The 24475-nt window shown below is 43.8% G+C and overlaps 1 protein-coding gene across 2 annotated transcripts in view; it reads right to left on the bottom strand.

Moving 5' to 3' along the window:
• Window positions 1-7294: 7294 nt before the first annotated feature.
• The window catches only part of LOC117450610 (ankyrin repeat and fibronectin type-III domain-containing protein 1-like), a 32945-nt gene continuing 15764 nt past the window's right edge, over window positions 7295-24475 (bottom strand). For both annotated transcript variants that reach the window (XM_034088462.2, XM_071204217.1), the window contains 12 exons: window positions 24269-24376; window positions 21475-21574; window positions 20696-20825; window positions 19754-19873; window positions 19453-19559; window positions 17846-17960; window positions 16686-16852; window positions 15116-15293; window positions 13116-13278; window positions 11854-12020; window positions 10160-10364; window positions 7295-9383 (listed from right to left, as the gene is read on the bottom strand). In XM_034088462.2, the coding sequence (XP_033944353.2) occupies window positions 8716-9383; window positions 10160-10364; window positions 11854-12020; window positions 13116-13278; window positions 15116-15293; window positions 16686-16852; window positions 17846-17960; window positions 19453-19559; window positions 19754-19873; window positions 20696-20825; window positions 21475-21574; window positions 24269-24376 (2228 nt within the window). In that variant the 3' untranslated portion in view covers window positions 7295-8715. The remainder of the gene's footprint in view (window positions 9384-10159; window positions 10365-11853; window positions 12021-13115; window positions 13279-15115; window positions 15294-16685; window positions 16853-17845; window positions 17961-19452; window positions 19560-19753; window positions 19874-20695; window positions 20826-21474; window positions 21575-24268; window positions 24377-24475) is intronic.

Consider the following 24475-nt stretch of genomic DNA (forward strand, 5'->3'; position numbering starts at 1 on the left):
CTACACAGTTCTGTTTTCATCTCCTAACTAGTGACTCTTTGATGTTCTGAATAACTGGGACTGAATTCATTAGAAATGACATATAAATGACTTCATCACATAATTGTTTTCACAAAGTACATCTACTCAGGATGCTAACTGCAGGTTAGCATCCTGCAAGTGCAGAGAAAACACTTTGGGTTCAGCTATTTAAAAAAACACAACGATATTCTAAATAGTATGGCAATCACACTGAGCAAAGAATCACTTTTCACACCCACGCAGTGCGGAGATGCGGTCTAATTAGACAGCAGTGAAAACACCTGTTTAAGAGCACCTCTTTTTACACTGAGAATGGAGAGCAGGCTGAACCGCTATAAGCACTACCTATGTCCATTAAGCTTCTTAACATTCACATGAAATGTACTTTTTAAATGTTGGCCATGGGGGTTGTGCAATAGGTCGCCATTGTCAGTATGTGCGTCTGTGTATTGTTTTGGCCTACCTGCCTGTCAGCCTGCCATCGGGGCACAAACTTCTCTCTTGCCCTCATTGGTCCAATAGAGTCTGTCTGCAGACCGCAGCAAGGAGGCGTTTCCTATAGGGGCGTTTCCTATAGTGAACGACGGGAGCCGGCTCTCGCCCGCGAACGAGACGTTTTTTGTTTTGTTTTTGCGGAGGGATCTAGATCGGCATGAAGGCACATTATGCAATGTGCAATGTGGACATTATCCCGCTTATTACACATGGCCACATTCTCAACAAAGTAACGACATGACTCCCAATAATAATTGAAATGCTTTTATGGATTTAGAAAAATATTTTATTGATTTAAAAAATAGTTTGTTGTATTGATTTAAATTGACATGCATCCGCTAAGAAAAGTAGTCCGTTGTTACTGTTTGAACTAACGTAACAACGGCAGGAACTATAGGTTACTTACGTAACCCCAGTGCTCAGAGTAACATGAAGTGAGATGTCTCACTATGGGATGCGCCTCATCGCGGAGCAAACAGAAGCATCAATCTCATTACGCCAATCCTGATTGGCCGGTGATTCTTGACGTCAACGTCAGGGGAAATCACCCCCTATAAGTAGCCTGCGCCACGACGCATGCGTCATTCAAAATAAGCACCTCTTCTCGCTTCACCATAGCAAGGAGGGCCGTCTGGTGAGACATCTCACTTCATGTTACTCTGAGTCTGGGGTTACGTAAGTAACCTATAGTTCTCATTTATAACACTCCGTTCGATGTCTCACTATGGGATATTGTAGCTCCCGTATTGCCAGACGAGCTTATCTCGAAGATCACCGATCAACCAGAATTTAACAGGTGGAGTCCCGACTCAACAAGGTGCCCAGCACTGCTCGGGCCGCGCTTGGAGCGGAGACGTCCAGTCTGTAAAAGCGGACAAAAGTGAGTGGCGAAGACCAGCTTGCCGCTGCACAGATATCCTGGATGGAAACACCCTTGAACAAAGCCCAGGATGTAGCCAGGCCCCGAGTCGAGTGAGCCCGCAGACCCAAAGGTGCTTGCAGATTCTGACTCGTATAGGCCAAAGCAATCGCCTCCACGATCCAGTGGGATAGTCGTTGCTTAGTAACAGGCTTACCCTTGTGAGGTTTAGCCCAGGACACGAAGAGTTGGTCATTAGGACGAAGCTCTTTTGATCTGTCCATATATGTGTGTAAAGCCCGGACTGGACACAACAGATCCTGCTGCTGCTCCCCGGAGGAAACCAGCTGCGGAGGAAATGCCTCAATGTCAATTGGGGTACACGAACCAACCACCTTTGGTGTAAAGGCAGGGTTGGGTTTCAACAACACTCTCGTTTGCCCTGGGGCGAACTGAGTGCATGAGGGATGTACAGACAGTGCATGGATATCACTGACGCCAGGGCCAGTAACAGCACTGTCTTGAGTGACAGATGTTTCATGTCAGCTCCCTCCAGGGGTTCAAATGGGGTCATTTTGAGCCCATTTAAAACCACTGCCAGGTCCCATAAGGGCACCAGCGACCTGGAGACAGGGAGGAGCCTGCGCGCTCCCTTCATAAAACGGCAAACCAAAGGATATTGGCTAGCCGTCTTACCCTCAAAGCCCACATGGCATGCAGCAATAGCAGCCAGGTACACCTTGATCGTGGAGAAAGCTCTGTGTCTTCGATCAAGTCCTGTAGGAATGATAAAATCACCCCGACAGGACATTGAAAAGAGATGTGTCCTTCTTGAAGGCACCACTCCTCAAACACCCTCCACTTACAGTCGTAAAGAGACCTGGTGGAGGAAGGTCTCGCACTCTGAATAGTGTTTATCACCTTCTGAGGGAGTCCCACTGTATTCAGGTTGTACCACTCACGGGTCAGGCCCATAGTGCCCCGCGCTCTGGGCGTGGGTGAAGGATCGCCCCCCCGCCTGAGACAATCTGTCCCTGCGTGGTGGGGGCTGCCATGGCTGCCCGCACAACAGCTGATATATCTCCGCCAGCCCGTATATTGCGGGCTAGGGCGGAAACATCAGAGTACATGCGTGGCGTTGCTCTTTCACTCTGGCCAGAGTTGGGGGTAACAGAGCCAGGGGTGGGAACGTGTACAGAGGACCCGGAGGTCAATCGTGTACGAGTGCGTCCCCGCCTAACGGTGCGTTTAAATCGTGCATTAAAGAGAACAGCTGTCATTGAGCATTTTCTCCCCTTGCGAACAGATTTAACGCGGCTCCGCCGTAACGCACCCACAGCGGACTCCCGATCCTTGGATGAGGAGTCCAGTCTGCATAGAGTGGTGCACCTCTGGACAGTAATTCTGTCTCTAGGTGCGTAACCCCCGGTACTTGTGTTGTTCTCAGAGAGAGGAGACGTCTGCCGCTCCACGGGATCAGTTTGTGTGCCAGTGTGTGTGACTGGAGACAACGCAAACTCCCCTGGCGGTTCATCCACGATATTGTGTTGTCTATCCTCACGGGGACATGAAGTCCTCTGAGAGAAGGCAGGAAGCATTTTTGGGTGGGGAACACCGCTAAAAGCTCCGGGTAATTTACGCGTGCCCGCTGGAAGTCTCTGTTCTAGAGACCTCTCACCGGGCGACCTTCGTAAGTCCCCTGTCAGCCCGTCTGACCTGCGTCCGTGGTGACCACCTTCCGTGAAAGGACAGCACCCGTAGGCACGTCCCGCACTGGAAAAGTCGGGTGTAGTGCCACTACGCAATTCATAATCACCAAAACTCTCCGTAAGCCGTGGCGTTCGGGGTTTAGTTTTATTATGAGGCCCATGTTGAGCGGGTGCTTTACGAGGACATTCTCCTCCGTAATCTGACTCCGCTCGGTGGGCTTTATAGATAAAACCCTTCTTTCTGGGAGAGAGAGAACCTCTCTCTCCAGAATGTGGGTTGACTCTCACTGGGTTTGTGAAAACAGATCAATTATAACTGTTTTGAGAAGCCCAGGCAGACATCGTGAGTATCTCCTGCTGTATGCTCCTTAGAGCCAGCTGGGATGTCACTCTTATGGCTCCGACCGGCACTGCGCATGTGCGTGACGGAGGTGCCTTTTCAGCTCCAGCCGGTACAGCGCATGTGTGTGCCGGTGGTGCCCTCACGGCTCCAGTCGGCACTGCGCCTGCGCGTGCCGGTGGTGCCCTTAAAGCCCTGGCCGGCACTGCGCATGTGTGTGGCGGTGGCTTCACAGACCCGTCAATAATCCGTCTTCTGAGAGAGGCCGTAGCTGCTCTCAGAAGGAGATTTATGGTTAACGGACTGTTTATTGTCTTTCTTTTCATTTTTTTTTAGGCTGCGCCCTTGGCCGGAGCCTGGATGCGTCAGCGGAAAATGGTTTATTCAGACAATAACGATGTGACATGTGTCTTGTGCGGACTTGAGGATGGCGTTGAGGCATCTCTCGAGGCAGCGGGGACACATTTAGAGCCGGGGAAGGAACTTCCAGCTCCGTCACGGGGGGGAGAAGGAGGGGCTGTCAGGCCGCTCGCTTCTTCTTCCTCGCCTGCTGGCCGAAATTCTGGGTCGGCTGCGCCTGGGCTACAGCCGGAGCCGGAGATTTTCTAGACCAACTCGCCCTCGTCTCCTGCCTGGGCTGGGGACTCGGGGTGGGCTGCGCCCTCTGCTGTCCCGGTACTTTGAACCCAGCAGAGCGCGGTGCAGCGTGGGCGAAGGGCCGCCGTTGCAAAGGCCGCGGCTGGACCCTTCGAGGGAGACAAAGGTGGAGAGCCTCGTCTTCCTTCTTTTTCGACTCGCACTTCCTTTGCATGGAAGCAAGAGCGGAGCCGAAAATCCCCTCGGGAACGATGGGCATATCAAGCACATCTTCCTTTTCCCGGTCTGGGAGGTTGGTGAGGTTGAGCCATCTAGCTCTTTCCTGCACCACCATGATCCCCATTACCTTGCCCGTGGCCTGGACGGCGCAGCGTTGGACACGGAGACAAATGTCTGTGACCGCGGCTATCTCGTCCAGAGTGGCCGGTCCAGGATTGCTCGACATATCCTCACAGAGCTCCGCTTGGTATGCGGTTAGCATCGAGGAAATGTTCAGAGCCCTGGCGGACAACGCTGCGGCTCTGTAGGCCCGTTCCGTCATGATAGACTGGAATCAGTCCGTTTTTGCTGGCAGCGTGGGGTTCCTGCTTGGTGACGGGCCCATCCTCGGTAGGAGGTGGGCTGCCACCAGCGGTTCCATAGGTGGTATGTGGAGCAGGCCGAGCCTCTCCATATCGTCACAGTCAAGGGAGGAGGCACCCTGGATTGGGGCCTTGTTGCTAAAGGGCCGGTCTCTCCACGAGACCGACACCTCATCCAACATCTCCGGGAAGACCGGGAGGAGTTGCCTCTTTGCCCTCGTTGTTTGGGAAAAAAGTTTTCCCTCGTAACGGGACCTGGAGGTCTCCTTGGCCACTTCGGGCCATGGGATGTCTAGTTTGGCCGCAGCGCGCTGACACACGGCTTGTAGGTCCATACTGAGACAGGGCGAAGCTGGTGTGCTGTCGCCCGGGGGAGCAGCCATCGCTCCCGGCTTTGCAGCCTGAGTCGATGACATGAAGATGTCGTCTTCCTGCTCATCCGAGTCAGACAGGAGGAACTCAGAGGTGTACTCTTCGTCCTCCATGCAGTCTAACTCCAGGACATCTTCCGCGGGTGAAACCGTGGTGAGGTCCAGTCGGGAGCCCCAGCTTGGTATAGCGTGGGGCCCCGTTCCCGCGTTTCTTGCCGCCACCGGATCTCGGCCTGATATGGCGCGGGATTCCGGTTCTGCGGGTGCCGCTGTCGGTGAGCCCCAGACCGCAGTGAGGGGCTCCGTCTCTGCGGCAGACGTCCCCGTGTCTTGATTGCCGGTCGGGGATCAGTGGACATGAGGGGGTCCCGTCCCGACAGGTTAACTTGTTGCGCTAACCTTCGGTGGAGGCTCTTCATAGTGAAGCGGGCACAATGCCCGCACGAGCCGGGGTTGTCGATGGCCTCCTGGGCGTGTTCCAGCCCGAGGCAGGACGAACAGATCTGGTGTGAGTCTGTGCCTGACACTTTCAACCCGCAACCGCAGCGCCGAGCCTCGGAGTTCCTGACTCCTCTGGTGTGAGGGGGAGAGGCGTCCATCTCGTTCACCGTGAGGCGTGGAGAGGGTCCGCTCATGACAGGTACGTTCGAGAATTATTTTTTTTACCGATCTGTCTTTAATCCGGGGGAAAAAAGGACAGCGTGGGTCTTTTTCTCTCAAGGATATTACCTGGTATGGTAATATTCCTGTAATCCTTTTCTCCTCCGTGGAAGAGAGAAGAAAAAAGTGTCCTTGCTACCGTGGTGTCGGTAGTGAGGGGAAAAAACACAAGTTAGCAACTGGTGTGTTGCTAACTTGAAGTCAAAACCTTACCTTACTCCAGAGGAAGAACGGCGAGGTTGACTATAATACTCTTCTGTGAGAGAATCGGGTAGCCGGCTAACGCCCGTCGACCGAAAATTAGTTGGGTTCAGTCTGTGGACTGTTAAGCTAGCCCGGCTACCGTTCGAGATGTGCTCTGAAGCGAGAAGAGGTGTTTGAATGACGCATGCGTCGTGGCGCAGGCTACTTATAGGGGGTGATTTCCCCTGACGTTGACGTCAAGAATCACCGGCCAATCAGGATTGGCGTAATGAGATTGATGCTTCTGTTTGCTCCGCGATGAGGCGCATCCCATAGTGAGACATCAAACGGAGTGTTATGAATGAGAACTGCTTCTATAGTGTTTTTGAGGAGCTTTTTGATTACAGATTTGAAAACATCGTTGCTTGCTTTAAAAGTAGCGCAATTCATTATGTCAAACCTTGAAAGATATCCCTGCCCTAATGCCAAAAGTAACTGACAACTGAATATATGTCGCCGTAGCTATGATGTCTATGTCTGGACCGCTGCGTAAAAAGGAGGGTTTCTGCCCCATTACTTCTCTTCTTACTTCTATAAGAATAAAACACGGAGGACGGAGATCTCTTTTTGTCCCCCTCTTCTCCCCGCTGCAGCCCAGCAGCTGATCTCAAAGCACGCTCCCCTCTCCTGCAGGGAGAAAAACTATATTTATATACTTTATATAGGTTGATACAGTAGCCCCTTTTTTTTAAATAGTTTTTATAGGTGTTACCATCTGTTTTGTGTAGCGTGGTTCTACAAGCAAGTCAATGCATTCATTGGGTGGTATCAGAGAGTTACACGGGTCTGTAAATGCAATGAAAACAATTGGCCACAGCAAATGATTTATATTAAACATGTAATTTTTACTTTTGAATACTTTAGTACAAAGGATGTTTTGAATAATTTAAGTGATATATGTGTACACATATAAATCATTAGTCAAAACAGCGCTACATTTGATTTAATTAAAAGGTATAATATGTGGTAAACTGAAGAGCCCTTTGGGAGCCGAAAGAGCCGGCTCTTCTTGGTGAGCCAAATGATCCGGCTCAGCAAGAAGAGCCGGAATTCCCATCACTAGAACAATGACTTCTTCTGCGAGGATTTATAAAAGCAGCTGGATAAAAAAAGTTAGGAAACGCCCCTATAGGAAACGCCCCTATAGGAAACGCCTCCTTGCTGCGGTCTGCAGCCAGACCCATCTCCATTGGTCATGTGCGCGTTCGTGTGTGTTGGAGGAGGGGCTCTATAAGGAAGTGGCAGATTTTCTCCGGCTGTGTATTTTCAAATTCTAGCGATCTCGAGCCGGTTTCTCGAATTTACCTACCCCACCTTTAATGTATACTATGTTTGTATAATGTACATGTATGCGGAACTGCAGGACAGAGTCCAGAACAAATGTCCTTACGGGGACAATAAAGTATATCGAATCGTCTCGTATCGATATGGAGGAAAAGCGAACCACGTCAAAAACCAAACGTAAATCGTGAAGTAGTATGTGAAAGCAGGTAGTATTTAATAGGACTTTGAACAACAATAGATTAGGTAGTTTCAACATTTATGACCGTTCATGATGTTTAAATGTTACAAAGACAATGCCTGCTAAATAAAATAAAAATCCTAAATTGTTGCTGTTTTAGTCTTTTTCAAACTGAAAAGCCATTTTGTTCTTTTCACCTGTATTCCACAATTTTGTTTTCAGTATGCCTTCATACATCACACAGAACACCACTTGACTTGTCACAGCTACATTTCCCTAGTCTTTAACCACTTTTTTAGTTTGAAACCTTCAGTTTGTGTCTGCTATATAATGGGCGAATAACGGAAAAGCACTTTTTGAAAACCAGCTTTTGAATTGGCCTCTGTGGTGAAACATACATTTGTGAAAATAATTGTGCAAAGAAATCATCCTCCACGTCCTTGCCTTGAGTTCTTGCAGCACTCACATGAATTGCATATATATCCTCATCATTTTTAAGCTTGGATATCAGATCTGGCACATTGGTATGGGAACAAGAACAGCTCATAAATCGTGTTACTGTTTTGTTATGAGATGCTAAAACTGCACACAGGTAAACCAAAAAGAAACAATAACACACAGCTTTTTATAGACTGCAAGGCAAACACTAGAGTATTATTGCATTTAATGGGTTTGTTTACTGGATCCATCACGCAGCATTGTTGCTCTGTGCTGTAGTGAGTAATGGAGTTTCACCTCATTAAAAAACATATTCTACAGCTTAGTTTTTAACATACAATTAGTTCAAATATAATGAACAATAAAACAGATAAACATAAGGTCTAGAAATGTGCAAACATAAATCGTGTGTTAGTCGATGTAGATGTCACAGTGGTTAATGGGGTAGGAAGTAAGCTGGGTAAGCTGGAGAGCAGTTATCTGGCTGTTGATGTATCGCGTCTGCTGTCAGAGGTCAGAGCTGTAAAGGCAGTTGTTGCCAATGCTGTAATAACAACTTTTGATGCAGGACTTTATATCAGGCTTTCACCATCTGCATTTCTAGAAGAGCCAATAAGTATGCCCTTTCTCCAAAATGACTTGTGATTGGCCGAAGTCCCTTATCACTTGCTGGATCTTCTTAAAGCCTGACAACCGAAAAGGAGGCGAAGAAGTCTAGTTTTCTCTTCGAGCTACTGAACTTTAGGTTATTATGAAATGATTCGCTGTGTACCCCAGCTGTAACTGCACAGTTGGACCCTGATTGCCGAAGAATAGAAAGTAATGTACAACTCAAGAAGAAAAGGTCTAACTACAGACTTCCTGTCTGTAAATCCTCTCTGCTTCAGGCAGCCGACTGGTTTGTTTTGATGTCCATGTGGGCTGTTGCTTGAGTCGCCATCAGGAGGAACTGTCGCCGGGTCGGTCCCACTCCACCTGGTTTCTCAATGGAAAGCAGGCTACCTTGCTGGGAATATGAGTCTCCAAAACAGCCACGTATTCTGTATTCTCAAAGTTTGTCTCTACGGTATGACTGCTGCTGCTGCTGCTTTCATTCTGCAGCTCGGCCTCGCTGATCAACTTTGAGTTCTCTGCGTCGAAGAAGCTGCTCTGACCGATGCCCAGCCCGAAGCTCTCCAGCATGTCCATGACTGACGGAGTGGCCGGGTCGCAGGGCAGCTCCTCCTCCTTTATGAGACTCAGCGTGGGCAAGATGTCCACCAGCTCTGCCATCTCCATCGGCCGGATCACCTCAGTGATGCTGCAGGGAAAGTCCGTTTCCCCGGAGTACGACTCTTGTGTTTCCAGGACCGTGTAGCCGACGTCTAGCTGTGCCACAGCGCCAGGCTCCAGTCCTGATTCAATCAAAGCCGTCGCACATTCTAACTCTGATTGGCCGCCGATGCTCGTCATGTCTAAAGTTGATTTGTTGGTGATGTCCACTGGATATCCGCCCTTTGCGACACCCTCCATTAACAACGTGGCATCTGCAGGGACGACCATGATCCCCGAGGGAGCGGCGATCTCCACGGGGACGATGTTAGGTGGAGCCACATTCACCAAACACTCTGAAAGGGACAATGGAAAGACGACAACAATCTTAATTCAATTTCACATCAGAAGATAAGACTTTATTCATCCCGAATGAAGTCGAGCCGGAGTTACAAGAATACAATAAACACAGCAGCACGATAATAATAAAACTGTACACTAACAGTGCAGTAAAAAGAACAATTCAATAACTACAGGAAACACAGCAGTCACATAATTCATGTAAATATTAACAGTATTTAGTAGTAGTGCAAAAACCGTAGTGGTAGTTACGTAATTGCACGTTATTTATCGAACATTATTAATAATAACAATAATATTGCACATGTTATATGTTATAGTGTTTTGTAATGATGGTAATGATATTTCTCAGTTCCCTGCAGCATTACATCTGAAATAAACTAAACTAAGATGTTGAACATACCGCTTTCTAAACATCAACATGTTAGCTTTATCATTGTGAGAGTGTGAGCAAGCTGAAATTAGCATTAGCATTTGTAGCATAGCCACAAGCATTGCTGTGTAGACTTTCAGTTTTCAAGTCTATCTAATGCACTTTTATATTAAGTACTGTACCGTCTCATTCCTTAACTAGAATAGAATTAGTCCTTTGATCCTGCTTTTAATCCACAAATCAGGGTTTGTTTTTATCTCTAACTTAATCCATCTTCCCCACACTCAGGATCTGCTAATGAGGCGTTTTCTCTCTGCTCTCTTTTGAATTGTCTTTCCTCTGAACTCTCTCCAGTTCACTTCTGAACGTATTTTTATCATCACCCGAATCACCCTTTACCTGCAATGGCTCTCTGAGCTTGTAGCCGATGGGGCCAGGTGAGTCTGGCGGTCAGACTGTCCTCCTCCTCCTCTCCATCAGGACGTGGGGGGGGGTCTCCTCCCATCACCAGGCCCAGAGGCACCGCCCCCACCCACTGCTTCGAGCGCACGCACTGCAGACAGTCCATGATCCAACGAGCGTCCCTCCAGACCGCATCCAGGCGCTGAGGAAACAGGAGAGAGGGAAAACTGAGACTGTTGATTTAACTTAAAGGTGGGGTATGTAATTTATTTCAGAAACACACTTTGTTATATTCCATGGAATGCTCTTAACATCCCGATAGCAATGAATACATGAAATGCTTTGACAATAAATACATAAAAAATGTCATCTGTGGAAGCCGTGGCGCTGTAAAAATCTGCCTCGACCCGGCTAAAGTAACTGGATGGCCTACCTGCCTGTCAGCCTTCCATCTGGGCACAAACTTACCTCGTGCCCTCATTGGTCATGTGCGCGTACGTGTGAGTTGGAGGAGGGGCTCTGTAAGGAAGTCTGAAGGAAGGGGCAGATTTTTTCCGGTTGTACTTTCAAATTCTAGCGCACTCGAGCTGGTTTCTCCATTCTTACCTACCCCACCTTTAAGTCAAATAGGAATTACATTTAATCATCATCATTTCAAATGTGTTCTGCATATTTTTTACCTTATTCTGTATATTCTGACGGATTAATTGGAGTTAATTATCACATAATATGAAAGCCACTAAAAAAATCTAAGAGTTTTACATAAAAGAAACTGCTTATATTTTATATAAATATTCATATAAAATAGAAAAGTCCTGTAATCCTGTCCCACATATGATGTAGTTCTACCATTTTGCATTGATTTGTAGTTACGTAAAGGCCCATGAAAACAAAACAAAAACGGATAATTTTGTAATATAAATATTTATATTAATAATGGAGTCCAAAGAAAAAGTTTAAAATGTACTAGTACTAGTGGAGGGCCGGACTGGTTCAATGTTTATTGAAGAACTTATTGAAATGAACTTATTGCACATATTAAACCTGGAACTAACAAAGCTTAAATGATTGCCTATAAAAACATTAAACATTAAATAATCAGTTGCATTCATTTCTTATGGCTCTATCTGCAGCTTTTCCAGAGTCATTTCTTACGAGTACATTTCCCCACAGGCCAACAACAGCTTCAAGAAACTATTTCCCTCAAAGAGAAACAAACATGCCCTGTTGTCGTGAGAGAGAAAGTGCAGAAGGAAGCATCCATTGAACTCAGTGTGCTGCTCTGAGATGCTAGTTCAGATACTTGGCGTCTCATCTCGGGGGCAAGGTCATCAATGTTTGGGCTCAGGCTCTGAGCGGAGGAGACCCTCAGGATGGAGTGAAGGTGTGCTGCAATATACCGGCGGGCCAGATCTAATAGAAATTAGAAATTATCCTGCGGGCCGAAATTAAATCCACCAAGGGCCTGATTTGGCCCCCGGGCCTCGAGTTTGACACATGTGACGTAGAGGAGAGGGTGAATGGCTCTGTTGACCGTGTGGTCTGGAGTTGTATATTGTTTGTTTTTTCTTCTTTATTAAACACCATGGACTATAAATGACTTGTATGGAACGCGCCACAGCAAAGAGCACATGTTAGCCTCTCAGCGCATAGGGAGTTTCTGCTGCTATAAATATCTTCCCTGGTCTTACCTGAGAGAGCTCCGTGATGTGGTTGAGTCTCTCGCGGGCCTCCAGCAACTCCTTGGTGTCCAGCGCCTCCCTCAGAGCCTGCTGGGCCAGGTGAGAGTCCAACTCCAGCCTCACCCACGCCTGGCAGTACTGAGACAGGAAGTCCCGCTCGTACATCCAGAAGTGAACTGGATAGAGTTCAGAGGAAACACAAATCAGATGAGAGCAGGGAGAAAACGCCTCATTAGCAATGAAGATGGATTAAGTTAGAGATAAAAGAAACCCTGATGTATGGATTAAAAGCGGGATCAAAGGACGAGAAAGCAGAAACAGTGAAATCTTAAAAAGACGAGACGCTGTACCTCACTGTGTTTTACACTCGTTATACTTTCCGACCAAACCGGCAGAGGTTAAAAGAAACTCGTGTTTTTTATCGTAATGTTTTAGACTTTGAAGATAAGACAAATGTATTGATCTTAAAGAGATTAAATAAAATGACTTCTGACTTTTGATTATGTCGATGCTGCTACTTTTTTTAAGTTCAAAGATAGTTTGAAATGGGGTTATATAAGGTATTTATCCATGTAGTCTGTGTATTTACTACAGAAGGAGGTTGGAGTACAAGAAAATCATCATGTGATCAGCAAAATGCAATTGAATATGTATTTATTTTTTGATTCCTTTTGTGTTTTAAGAAGTGTTAAGTCGCTGGTTCTTTTTATTCTTGGTGTGTATCAAATGTGATCTGTTTTTATGCAAGAGCACTTTGTAATTCTGTTTTAAAGGTGCTATATAAATCCTTCCTGATTCTTCACACTCTTACTATGGTTAAGTGCCTCATATAACCACTTCTAAAAATCCAAACCATCCATTTAAACTGGCCCGAGGACACTGTGCTGATTTCAGAAAAAGTCCAAAGTGGTCCCAGTTTCATTCATTCTATTTTGTTGTGTTTTAAAATGTTTTAACATCATGTATGAGGGTTTTCAGTCTGTGGCTATAAGGATGGTTTTATTGTCTCGTGCCTTTACATTCGTTTCTTTTTGGCCTATCGGTTTTGTCTAAATGTATTTCTGCTTCTTTTCTGATATATTGATTGATGGACAGCACATTGGTCAACTTTGGTTGTTTTTAAAATATATATAAATACAGTTGGATTGGATTAATCACAGTTTTTGTTGTGTTCCCCTCTCTCTCAGCACTGCTTGAAAACACTGACAGATCCTGTATCTATGGACAGATCCTGTATCTATGGACTCTTGACCCTCCAGTGGTCCACCCACCCAGCTCAAAGATCTGCAGCGGCATGGTGAGGCCCGGCTCCTTGGTCCCCACCAGAGGCCAGTAGTTGGAGCTGAAGTCCTCGCTGGGCGGCAGCAGCAGCAGCATGGACAGCTTGTCTCCAAACTGCAGCAGCTCGCGGGTGTACACACCATACTGATACGCCTGAAACACACACACATACATCATATTGCATTACATTTCAAATCAGAATCAGAATACCTTTATTAGTCCCACAGAGGGGACATGTACGTGCTGTTTACATTGTTACAGCAGAAAGAGCCAAAGACAGCTTAATGAAGAACAGGGGGTCAAACTCAAACACACAGTGGGCCAACATTTCAAAATGGGTGCTACTCGAGGGCCGGACTGGTTCAATGTGTATTGCCAAACGTATTGAAATGAACTTATTGCACATATTAAACCTGGAACTAACAAAGCTTAAATTATTGCCTATAAAAACAACATTAAACATTAAATAATCAGTTGCATTCATTTCTTATGGCTCTATCTGCAGCTTTTCCAGAGTCATTTCTTACGAGTACATTTTCCCACAGGCCAACAACAGCTTCAAGAAACTATTTCCCTCAAAGAGAAACAAACATGCCCTGTTGTCGTGGGAGAGAAAGTGCAGAAGGAAGCATCCATTGAACTCAGTGTGCTGCTCTGAGATGCTAGCTCAGACACTTGGCATCTCATCTCGGGTGCAAGGTCATCAATGTTTGGGCTCAGGCTTTGAGCGGAGGAGACCCTCAGGATGGAGGGAAGGCGTGCGTGCAATATACCGGCGGGCCAGATCTAATAGTAATTAGGAATTATCCTGCGGGCCGAAATTAAATCCACCAAGGGCCTGATTTGGCCCCCGGGCCTTGAGTTTGACACATGTGCTCTAAGAAGCATGCATACAAAAGTATTAAAGATAAAAAAAATTATAATAAAAAAAGTTACACAATTTACAAAATACACATCCTGCAAGACCTAGGACTAAAAAACATATTACTCCCGTATTAGCTGCCCTGCCCTTGCTCTAATTTCCCTTGAACCCTTGTTGATACCTGGATCCTGAGCTATGTATACATGATATCTGTTTATGTTGTGAATGTATTATGTTTTTTAATCTGTCACTTTTGTTTTGTTGATATGTAGACTGTTAAACCCCCCGAAACAAATGTGTAATTTGCGATATAATTTATATCAAAAATACAGTGGTACATATAGTATATATATAAGTCAAAATACTCCATGACAGGTAAAATACCTGAATTTAAAATATTACAATTATACGTTTTAAAAGTACAGAAGTATTAACAGTTTAATGTGTATAAAATTAGATTAGATTAGATTAGATTACTTTATTGTCATTACAAAAAATGCAAGCACAGTGTAACGAAATTTAAGGATGGTCTAACCAGATTGCAAAACAGTCAGTTACATACACATTTATCAGAAGTGTATACCAAAATAAATGATACAAAAATAAAAGTAAATAGATGGGAAATGTATAAATAGGAATAAATACACAGATACTAATAAATAAATACAGTGAATACTAAAGTGTCTAAAGTATCATATTTCCCTCTGAAATGTGAAATACTCAAGTAATTTACATAGTATGTCCAAATAGTACTTAGTAACAATCCACCACTGAGGAAGTATATTGACACCACACACACTCAGACACTGAAATCCAGCAGCAGACACTTTTTACGCTGCTATGGACAATCTTGCACTAATGTATATTTATTGAATAAGATAATAAGATATTGAAGTGGATTTTATTCAGGTCTTAATGTGTGCATATGTATAAATGTGTCCGTTGATTGTGTGTATATATATATATATAGGTATATACATATTTGTATACATATTTTTATATATATTTGTTTTTGTATTCGGGATTGTGGGAAACGGTATTTCGATCTCTCTGTCTGTACACACAAACTGAAAGATTGACCATAAAGTTGGCTTTGATTTCCATGTTGGCTGTGAAAAACATTGTTACCCTGTAGAGGGGGATGTTGAGCTTGGTCAGCAGGTGAGTGATGGCCGCTCTCAGAGACATGACGAACTCGGCCAGCCCGCTGCTCTCCATGGCGCTCTCCTCTTCCTCGCTCAGGATATCTGGAGCGCTGCCGTTGGTCGAGGTGTAAACGTGACTCTGCAGCCATTCCCACTCCTCTCTGTCACACAGGGATGATGCAGTTACTAAAACACTGCTGTAAAAGCCATAATAAGTATCTCGGCTCAGGAGCTGTGACTACTTAATGCTTATACTTTATGTTCAGACGGGTATCTTCCAAAAGAAGTTTTTGATTTAACATAATATGAAATTGGCAAGGGCCTCTGCCGTGTTGGGGGAGACTTATGGGAGAGTCCAACATCCAAGAGAGGAGGGTGAGGCTGCCAAACAGAAACCTCTCTAATTCAAAGGTTTATTTATAGAGCATGTGTAATACACTGAGGTAGACTGTGAAACAATACAATACAGTTACAATATAGTTACAATATATAATACATATAAGAAGAACCTTTAAGAAAGAGTTGAAGAATATAATAAGTATAAAGAATAGACAAAATATGAATAGACTAATAATAAAAAATGATACAAGTCCTTTGCCATGGATTACCACATTTAAAATATTGTCCGGATTATACACCCGAAAGCTGGTACTGTAGTTTCTTTAATAAGTATTCAGTTTCAACCCAGTCTCACGGCATTTCGTGTCATAGTCACGAAATTCATTTAATCTATTGATTCGTGTCCACCAACACGATTTTCACATTTTCTTCGTGTCTCACAGAACGATTGTATAAGCAATGTATTTCTATTGGTAGTGTGTTTCGTGCCTGCACCACGTCTTTTTGTCCGGTCGGGTCTTGGAATACCAGAAGCTGTATGGTTCATAAAAACATTTTCGTACTCAATATCTTACCCTAAGCCTAACCCTGTTATTTTAAATTGTATAATGTCGGACTTTTCTTGCCGTCCGCGAGGAAAATAAATGGCTCAGAGCCTCAGAATACTGAAACCTGTATTTTTTGTCATCTTTTTTTCCTTCTAATTTGTTATTATTGCTTTTAAAATCGTTCTGTCTGACACGAAAAAAAATGGGGAAATCGTGTTGGTGAACACGAATCAATAGATTAATTTTGTGACTATAACATGAAATGCCGTGAGACTGGGTTGTCAGTTTAGTACAACTTGTTGTTGAGCTAAAGAGCGGTGAAGGAATGAGTCCTTAAACCTGGAAATGAGTTAGCATTTAACTACTGCTTCAATGTCAATGATTTCTTAACATATTTGTGTCCAGTAAAACACAGATCTTATTTTGGGTATTTAACCACACTCGAGACACTAGAGATTTTTCAACCTTTATATATGACATAAAATCCGTCAATAAATACCCCACTGGTGATCTTCTAAAGCTTGTACATGTTTTAAAAACAGTGGTTGCTAACAAGTGTCTAGAAGAGACGATTAAATGTCATCACGCCAAACATTAGCCACATTAGCGGTGGTGACGTGAAGTCATGTGACCCTGCTGTAGTTCCTTTAGTGTCGGCTGTGTTACCTGGAGACGTGTGCGTTGTGTCGGACCCGGGTGTGGCAGAGCAGGTTGGGCAGCCTCTGAGGAACCAGAACCCGGATCTGTTCCACGGAGCTGCACAGCTTCAGGATCCCCACGTACAGACCTGGCTTCGCCCACTGAATACTGTGCCTGTGGAGGGAGAGCTTCTCCTGGAGAACAGGGAGGAAAGGTATGGCGTTGGGAATTCCAAAAGCTGTTAATTGGAGTTGCTGTAAATTGAGTGTCTAATTTTGTATTTTAGATCTTTAGGGCTTTTTTTTTGGGGTTGTTTGAAAAGCAAAAGAGATTAAAACATGTCTCATTGATAATGTCAGGAAAATCAATCAATGTAATAACCCTAAAGTTTTTATAAAAGTTGCTGCAATTCAGTCAACAAAACATATTGAAACCTCTTTTTCTCAAAAGAAAAAACTGGCATACTTTTGAACTTGTGGATTTGAGAAAACCTAAAACGACAACCAGGTGACAATCGCAGGAAGTGATGATAATCCAAAATGATGTTTACAGTCTAAACCAGGGGTGTCAAACTCAAATACACAGTGGGCCAAAATAAAAGAAATCGGTACTAGTCGAGGGCCGGACTGGTTAAATGTTTATTGTAGAACTTGTTGCACATATTAAACCTGGAACTAACAAAGCTTAAATGGTTGCCTATAAAAACAACATTAAACATTAAATAATCAGTTGCATTCATTTCTCATGGCTCTATCTGCAGCTTCTCCAGAGTCATTTCTTATGAGTACATTTTCCCACAGGTCAACAACAGCTTCAACAAAACTATTTCCCTCAAAGAGAAACAAACATGCCCTGTTGTCGTGAGAGAGAAAGTGCAGAAGGAAGCATCCATTGAACTCAGTGTGCTGCTCTGAGATGCTAGCTCAGATACTTGGCATCTCATCTCGGGTGCAAGGTCATCAATGTTTGGGCTCAGGCTCTGAGCGGAGGAGACCCTCAGGATGGAGTGAAGGCGTGCGTGCAATATACTGGCGGTCCAGATCTAATAGTAATTAGAAATTATCCTGCGGGCCGAAATTAAATCCACCACGTGCCTGATTTGGCCCCCGGGCCTTGAGTTTGACACATGTGATCTAAACGAATATTTACAATGATACAAATAAAGAACACAAACTAAACAAGCTTACTTTGAGCTGTTCATAAAGCATGTCCATGGCGGTGGGCTCGGGCAGCAGAGGGGTTCTGCTGCGGTTCTTCTCCAGACGGGCCAACGGGATCCAGTGGAGCGGGGGGTCACGAAGGCTTTAAGCGGTGTGGAAAAGAGGGGGTGAAAAAAATTAAATCACAAGGCACTACCAATAAAAAACTCAGGTCGAATAACTGTGCATGTGCCTCAGGTCAAATGTAATTGACGTTGCTTTAAAAAGACATTCAGACACTCATCAAAGACACATTTCTTTAAAAGCCTGTTGCCTTGACTCCTCTCTTTCGAGTCTCTTAAGCTTTGACATGCTCAGCATGAGTCAGAGCAGCTCAGTGGTGAGTTGGAGTACGTCCTTCTGACAGAAGCCTGATGTTAAACCTGTTAAGCCCGAGAGACCCCGGTACCCGGGCCCTCCCGCAACATCTTGCAGGAAACAGTGTCTGAGGGCATGTTCATTTAAACTATGAATGTTTTATATCCATGTAACGGGAAGAAACTCATCTAACTGATTTTTTTTCCCAAAAAACCCCACAATGCTAATGCTGAGCCTCTGAATTAGCAACGAGCGAAGAATGCTAACAGATTTACTGCACCGAAACTCACTCATAAAACCTTATTATTTATCCATTCTGCACATCCAACCCATCGATCTGATCGTGAGATGACACAGAATCGATGGGTACAGACATTATCACTCAATCATACGAACTCGCGACTTTATAAACAAAAATAGACATCAAAACATGTGGCGCTAGGTAGCTAAAAACGCTAACATTGCTTACCTGTGTCGTTGTCTGGTCAAAAGTGGTCTTCAATGGCATTACAAATATAACAACGCTGCTGAAGTTAATCCATAGGTTAATCCAATGTGTGTGTGTCACTTTGAAATGATTTCTGATAATCCATAAACCAACCTGCTTTTCCGTTTCCAGATGTCAGAGCTAGAGATAGGTTGCTCTTATGAAAAACTGCATGCGCGAAGCCCCCACCTTTTTTGTTTTACCATGTATGTGTGTGGGGAAATCCCCCTTCGATTCTATTGGCTCTAACGGTCAGAAAGAGATGTCAATCAGCAAAATCGACAAAGGGGGGCCAGAGATATGGAAAATCCACCTAAATGACCCAAGAAGTGTTTTTTTGTTGCTAAATCTCTCTAAAAAGGTCAGATTTCACTTGTTTTGCATCAATCTTGATACAGGGTACTTATTATATGTTGTACTTTCCTAAAGCTTTTAGTCTACTAACCAAGGGTAGTTTTCACTATAAGTGAAAAATAATTTTTGGACGGAATTTACATTTTTTTACTATGTTCAATCTGAATTTTCTTTAAAATAAAAACATCTATATTGATTCTGACTTTTCTACATCCAGCTCACAGGTTTATCATTACTTTGAGAAAAAAGATTATTAATTTAACCCTTTTAGAAGGGAAGATATGGTCATTTGTTCTGGGAATGTCATTTTCTAGCCTGAGACCTGAAAAACAGGCTCTGGGCTGAACAGGTGTAAAGCCTTCTTTGAAGCTGGGTGCTCTTTGTATGAGTCAAAATAAAAGGGTTTAACACGGTGTAACAAACTACTCTTCCTCACCTTGGAGGGTTTGGAAACTCCTTCATGGTCACCAGTAGGACGTTGCCCTGCCGGTCTTTCAGAGGCTCATAATAAACCTGGCCCAGGTCCATTGTTCCCAGAGAAGACTGAAGGCAGAGGAAGGTAGAACAGAAAGATGAGGATGAATACATATGAGCGTATTAGGGATTAATGCACTGAAACACAACACAGGTTTGTAGATAGGGAAGCGAGGCAGCGGTGAGGAGAAGAGATGTTAAGAAGTAATTAAAAAGCAATTAACCCACTGTGATGCCTCTCACTGAGCGGATGGGCTTCCTACCTGCAGCTGAAAAACAGCTCTTAAGATGTTGTGCCTGTTCTGGAGGAGGGAGCAGGGGGAGGAGTGGGCGAAGGCGAGGACCTGCTGCAGCCACGGCACCTGCTGCCACGCACACGATAACTGTTGGAGAACATACAAATCATAATTAAATTTAACTGGGATTCAAAGGATACAAAGAAAAATGACATAGCCTGATGTTTACATTAAAGGTCCCCTATTATACTGTTTCTCATCAATATATTATAGCTCTCAGATATATACAGAACCTGTCTCTGATTGGCTGAAACACCAAACAGATCATTGCAGCATTACCCATAATCCCCTCTGTTTCAGCCCTGTTTCCAAAGTGCTGATTCTCTGTCTGTTACTTTAGATGAAAATAAGGAGCCCCTCCCCACGCCCCTCTGAGAGACATTTGGTTACAAACAACTCAATGGAGCTCTATAGGAGGAGATTCAGGTGGTAAGGGGGGGGGGGGGTTGCTGATTAGCTAATGGTTACACAAGCCAGAACATCGTTATGACATTGTTTATTTTTTTTTAGCGTAGTTTTTGTGTGTGAATATTCATCTGCAAAACATACTGGCTGGAAGGGAAACAATGAAAGTAATATTTGAATAAATAAGGTTCAATTTTGAGTCTTTGGTTAATTTAAGAGTTGTTTTTAATAAAGCCTGCTTTTTTGTGTTTGTATTGTTCATTTCTTTTTTATTGTATTCAACTATCTAAGTGCATGAATATTTATCTGTAAATATTGCTGGCTGTGAAGGAAACAAAAAAAGTAATATCTAAAGAAATTAAAAAGCAGCATTTATTGAAAAAACAAAAAGAGTCTTGCATGTTTGATTACATCTACACATATATTAACTGTGTTGTATTTGGATTTAAAATTAACCAATGGTGTTTCTTTGTGTTAATGAAACGTGTTGTGCTGACAGTGTACCTTTGCAAACCAAAGGAAGTCGTGGATGATGGAGGTGGAGCAGCACTTGATCTCCACCAGCGGGATCTGATCTTCAGCCGTCACCAGGATGTTCTCCTTGTGATAGAAAACAGTCGCCAGGTACACACCCCTAACAAAACCAAATGAGACAGACCACATTTAAGAGAAATTACAGAAAGAAACATACATTGATTTCACTTCATAAGTAACTTTTGTTGCATCCAGACTACTTTTTCCTTATGTTGTTCACTTTATAATAAGTTGCTGTCAGGTGACACAAAGGAGGGATCCCTCTCCAGACAGACGTGAAATAGATGTCGAGTATTTAAGATTAAAAAATGACAAGAAAGGCAAATCAAAGACACAAATGATAATGTGAATGTATATGAAAAAAGATGGATCCAGGAGGATGTCAGAAATGTTCCGATTGCCGCCTTTAAAAGCAGGAAAACCCCTATAATGTACCAATGTAAGAGGATATCTACCCTTATATACAATATCAGTATCATATAGATTAATTGCTCAGAAATAACTTAGAAGCTGCCATGTTTATCTACTGGCAATGAATTTGGTGTGGAAGAAGCTTTGATCCCTAACGTGCCCCTTCACACAGTTCAAATGACCCCATTACTAATCCTGCCAGTGCCACTGCAGCAGCTTTCATGTCGTCGAGAGTTTGGACTTTGCAGTTTCCACGCCTGTACACACATCACATTCAATACAGTTACTCCCCACACCCTGCAGGCACAGAGGGTCAGGTGAGACAGATGGAGCGCTACCTCTGCAGGAGACGAACAAACTTGGTGGCGGACTGGAACAGTTGCTTGATGCCTCGAGACACAAACAGGCGCTTGCTGGGACTCAGGGGCTTAGAGTTCTCTGTGGAGGAGAGACGGATCAGTCAGAAACACTTTACCTGTCAAAGTAAAATCACTGAGCTCAGAGCACATACAGGATATGAAAAGGTGACGGAGGTGAAACTGCTTTTTCTGTCATGATAAGGGATGATACAGTACATGCAGCTGATATAAAACGGTTTAAAATAAGAATAAAACCATGTGACAAAGCATCATAACAATTGTTCATTGTCCTGTTAGCCCCAAAGATCCCTTCCCTTTTTTTCACGACACTGTGTGTCAGGGCATCTTAATATTTAAAAACCTATTAATGTGTTATACCAGATTAACGGGAAGAATCTCAGCTAACTGATGATACGAACCATTTTTACCAAAACAAAACACAAGTCTCATAAGAAGCATCTAAATGACCCCTGAGCGGAAAAATGCTAACGCATTTGGCACAGAACTCAAGATAAAGATACCCTTATTACTTATCGTAACTGCACATACAAGATATCCGATTAAAGCTGAGACTCCACAGATTATATAGGTATAGGATCATCACTGAGCGATCAGAACTCGTGACAGGGGAAGCAAACACAGACATCACAACACGTAGCATTACGGAGCAAAAACTGGACATCGTCTCACCTTAACTGTTATTCTGATCAAAAGTCGTGTTCAATGGCATTAAAACGAGAAAAGCGCGGCTGAAGGTTAATCCATAGGTTAATAGTGTCTGTTACTTTGAATTATTATTTATAATCCATAATTCCATTTTTATGTAAAAATCGGAGAATAAAAGTTAGCTGCTAATGGTAGCCACCAGAGTTATCGCAGCTTCCGGTTTTGGCTACACATCACTCTCACTTCTTATTTGGCAACGTGTGTATGTGGGAGTTCCCCTCGATTCCATTGGCTCGAGCGGTTAAAAAGAGATGTCAATCACCAAAATCGACCAAGGGGGCCAAGGATGGGTCAAATCCACCCAAATGACCCCAGAAGTGGGTTTTTTTGCTAAATCTCTCTAAAAAAGGTCAAATTTCACTTGTTTTGCATCAATCTTGATACTAAAGCTTTTAGTCTACCATCCCATCATCCAAGGTTAGTGTTCACTATAAGTAAAAAATTATTTTTGGACGGACACTATAATTTACAGTTGTTTACTATGTTCAATCTGAATTTTTTTTAAAATAAAAAACATCTATATTGATTCTGACTTTTCTACATCCAACTCACATGTTTATCGTTACTTTGAGAAAAAAGATTATTAATTTTCCCCTTTTAGAAGATATGGTCATTTGTTCTGGAAATGTTATTTTCGAGCCTTAGACCTGAAAAACAGGCTTGGGGCTTACTGACCAATCTCTTACTTACAGAAAGAAAGAAGAAGAATTAGGGTCAGTCATTAATACAGAAACTGATGAGAAGGATGTGCATTTATACCGCAATAAGGGGAACAAATTCAAATGTTGGGAATTAAATTGAACTTAAGGTATTTTACTTTATTTTCAAAATGATTATTCAACTTGATTCTGAAGATTTGGACTTTATTTTTTAAATTCTGACTTTATTCTTGAAATAAAAGAAAAGGTCAACACTATTTTACACCTTCTGTACTTACATTTAAAAGCAATTCTGACCGAGGTTGGAAATACCGTAAGGGGGCGTTAAGCAGAGGATGGTAGATTATTCAATAGTTAGTTAGTACCTGATGAAGTATCCACGGCAAAAGTGTTTCTCAGGAGTTTAAAGGTCCCATGTCATGCTTTTCCGGTTATTCCCCGTCCCCTTGTTGTTATGTAGCTTTTTCTGCATGTAAACGGTCTGCAAAGTCACAAACCCTCAAAGTACACCCTGTAGCGAGTAAAACTCTAACACAGAAAATACCTGTCTATGCTTCCCCAGAACGCCTCGTTGGAGATTTCTCTTTTTCCATTTTTTACTTCCTGGGTATAGTGACGTGCCCATACCCAAATGGACCCATTGGGCGCGCTTACACTGTAGGTGCGCCGCGTTTGGGGGTGCGAGTGCTAGTGGAGCCTCGCAGATGGGGGTGCTGCAGCCCCCTCAGCACCCCCCCTTCCCGCGTCCATTCTAGCTGTCTTGCAGACCCCAGGCAGCAAGCAGGAAATTAACCCAGCTCACACTGTCCGCTCCTCACAGCAGCGAGCCCCGCAACGTCCCGCCAACGCGGCACCCAGACCCCACGCAGCATTCTCATCTGTTTGTCATTACTGGTGTCATTTTCTGGTTGCTAACGCCATGGTAACACATAATCACTGATGTTCCGCTGTAACGGTGGTGATCTCATCAGAACAGAGTGGGCGAGCTGACCAATCAGAGCACAGTGGGCTCACAGGGAGGGGGGGGGGGGCAGGAGCTCTAACAAGCCGTTTAGGACAGAGAGTGAATACACATACTATACAGAGATGCTGTTTGAGAAACCAATGTGAGTTTGGAAAATTGCACAATAAATCTATTCTAGTAGACCTCAACAATGGAATTATGATCAGTCGAAATGGCCATGACATGGGACCTTTAATGTGATGGATTGTAATAGAAAAAAGGAGGAAATTGGGACTTCAATTCCACTTCACTTCACGGTAAATATGTATATATTACAACATTACATTTGACAACCAAGGTTTTCATATGTTGTATGATATATTTTCTTATGCAGTTTCATGTTTGGTCCCCAGAACTGTATAAGCAATTGTAAAGTTTCTGTTACCTAGGCAGAATTCTCTGTAATGTGGTTCTCTGGCGTCTTCCAGCAGTTTCCTCACGAGGCCCTCATGATTCCTAAACTGCGACTTCACACCGATGCACTCTCTCCAACCTGCACAGGGAGAAAGAGAGGAACAAATCATCTCTTATACAATTAGGCAAAACCATTGAAGACATCAATAACTCATTTGTGGGCAAGACCTGAGATCTG

Source organism: Pseudochaenichthys georgianus, chromosome 8 (genome assembly GCF_902827115.2).
Source record: "Pseudochaenichthys georgianus chromosome 8, fPseGeo1.2, whole genome shotgun sequence".
In the NCBI taxonomy this organism is placed as follows: domain Eukaryota; kingdom Metazoa; phylum Chordata; class Actinopteri; order Perciformes; family Channichthyidae; genus Pseudochaenichthys; species Pseudochaenichthys georgianus.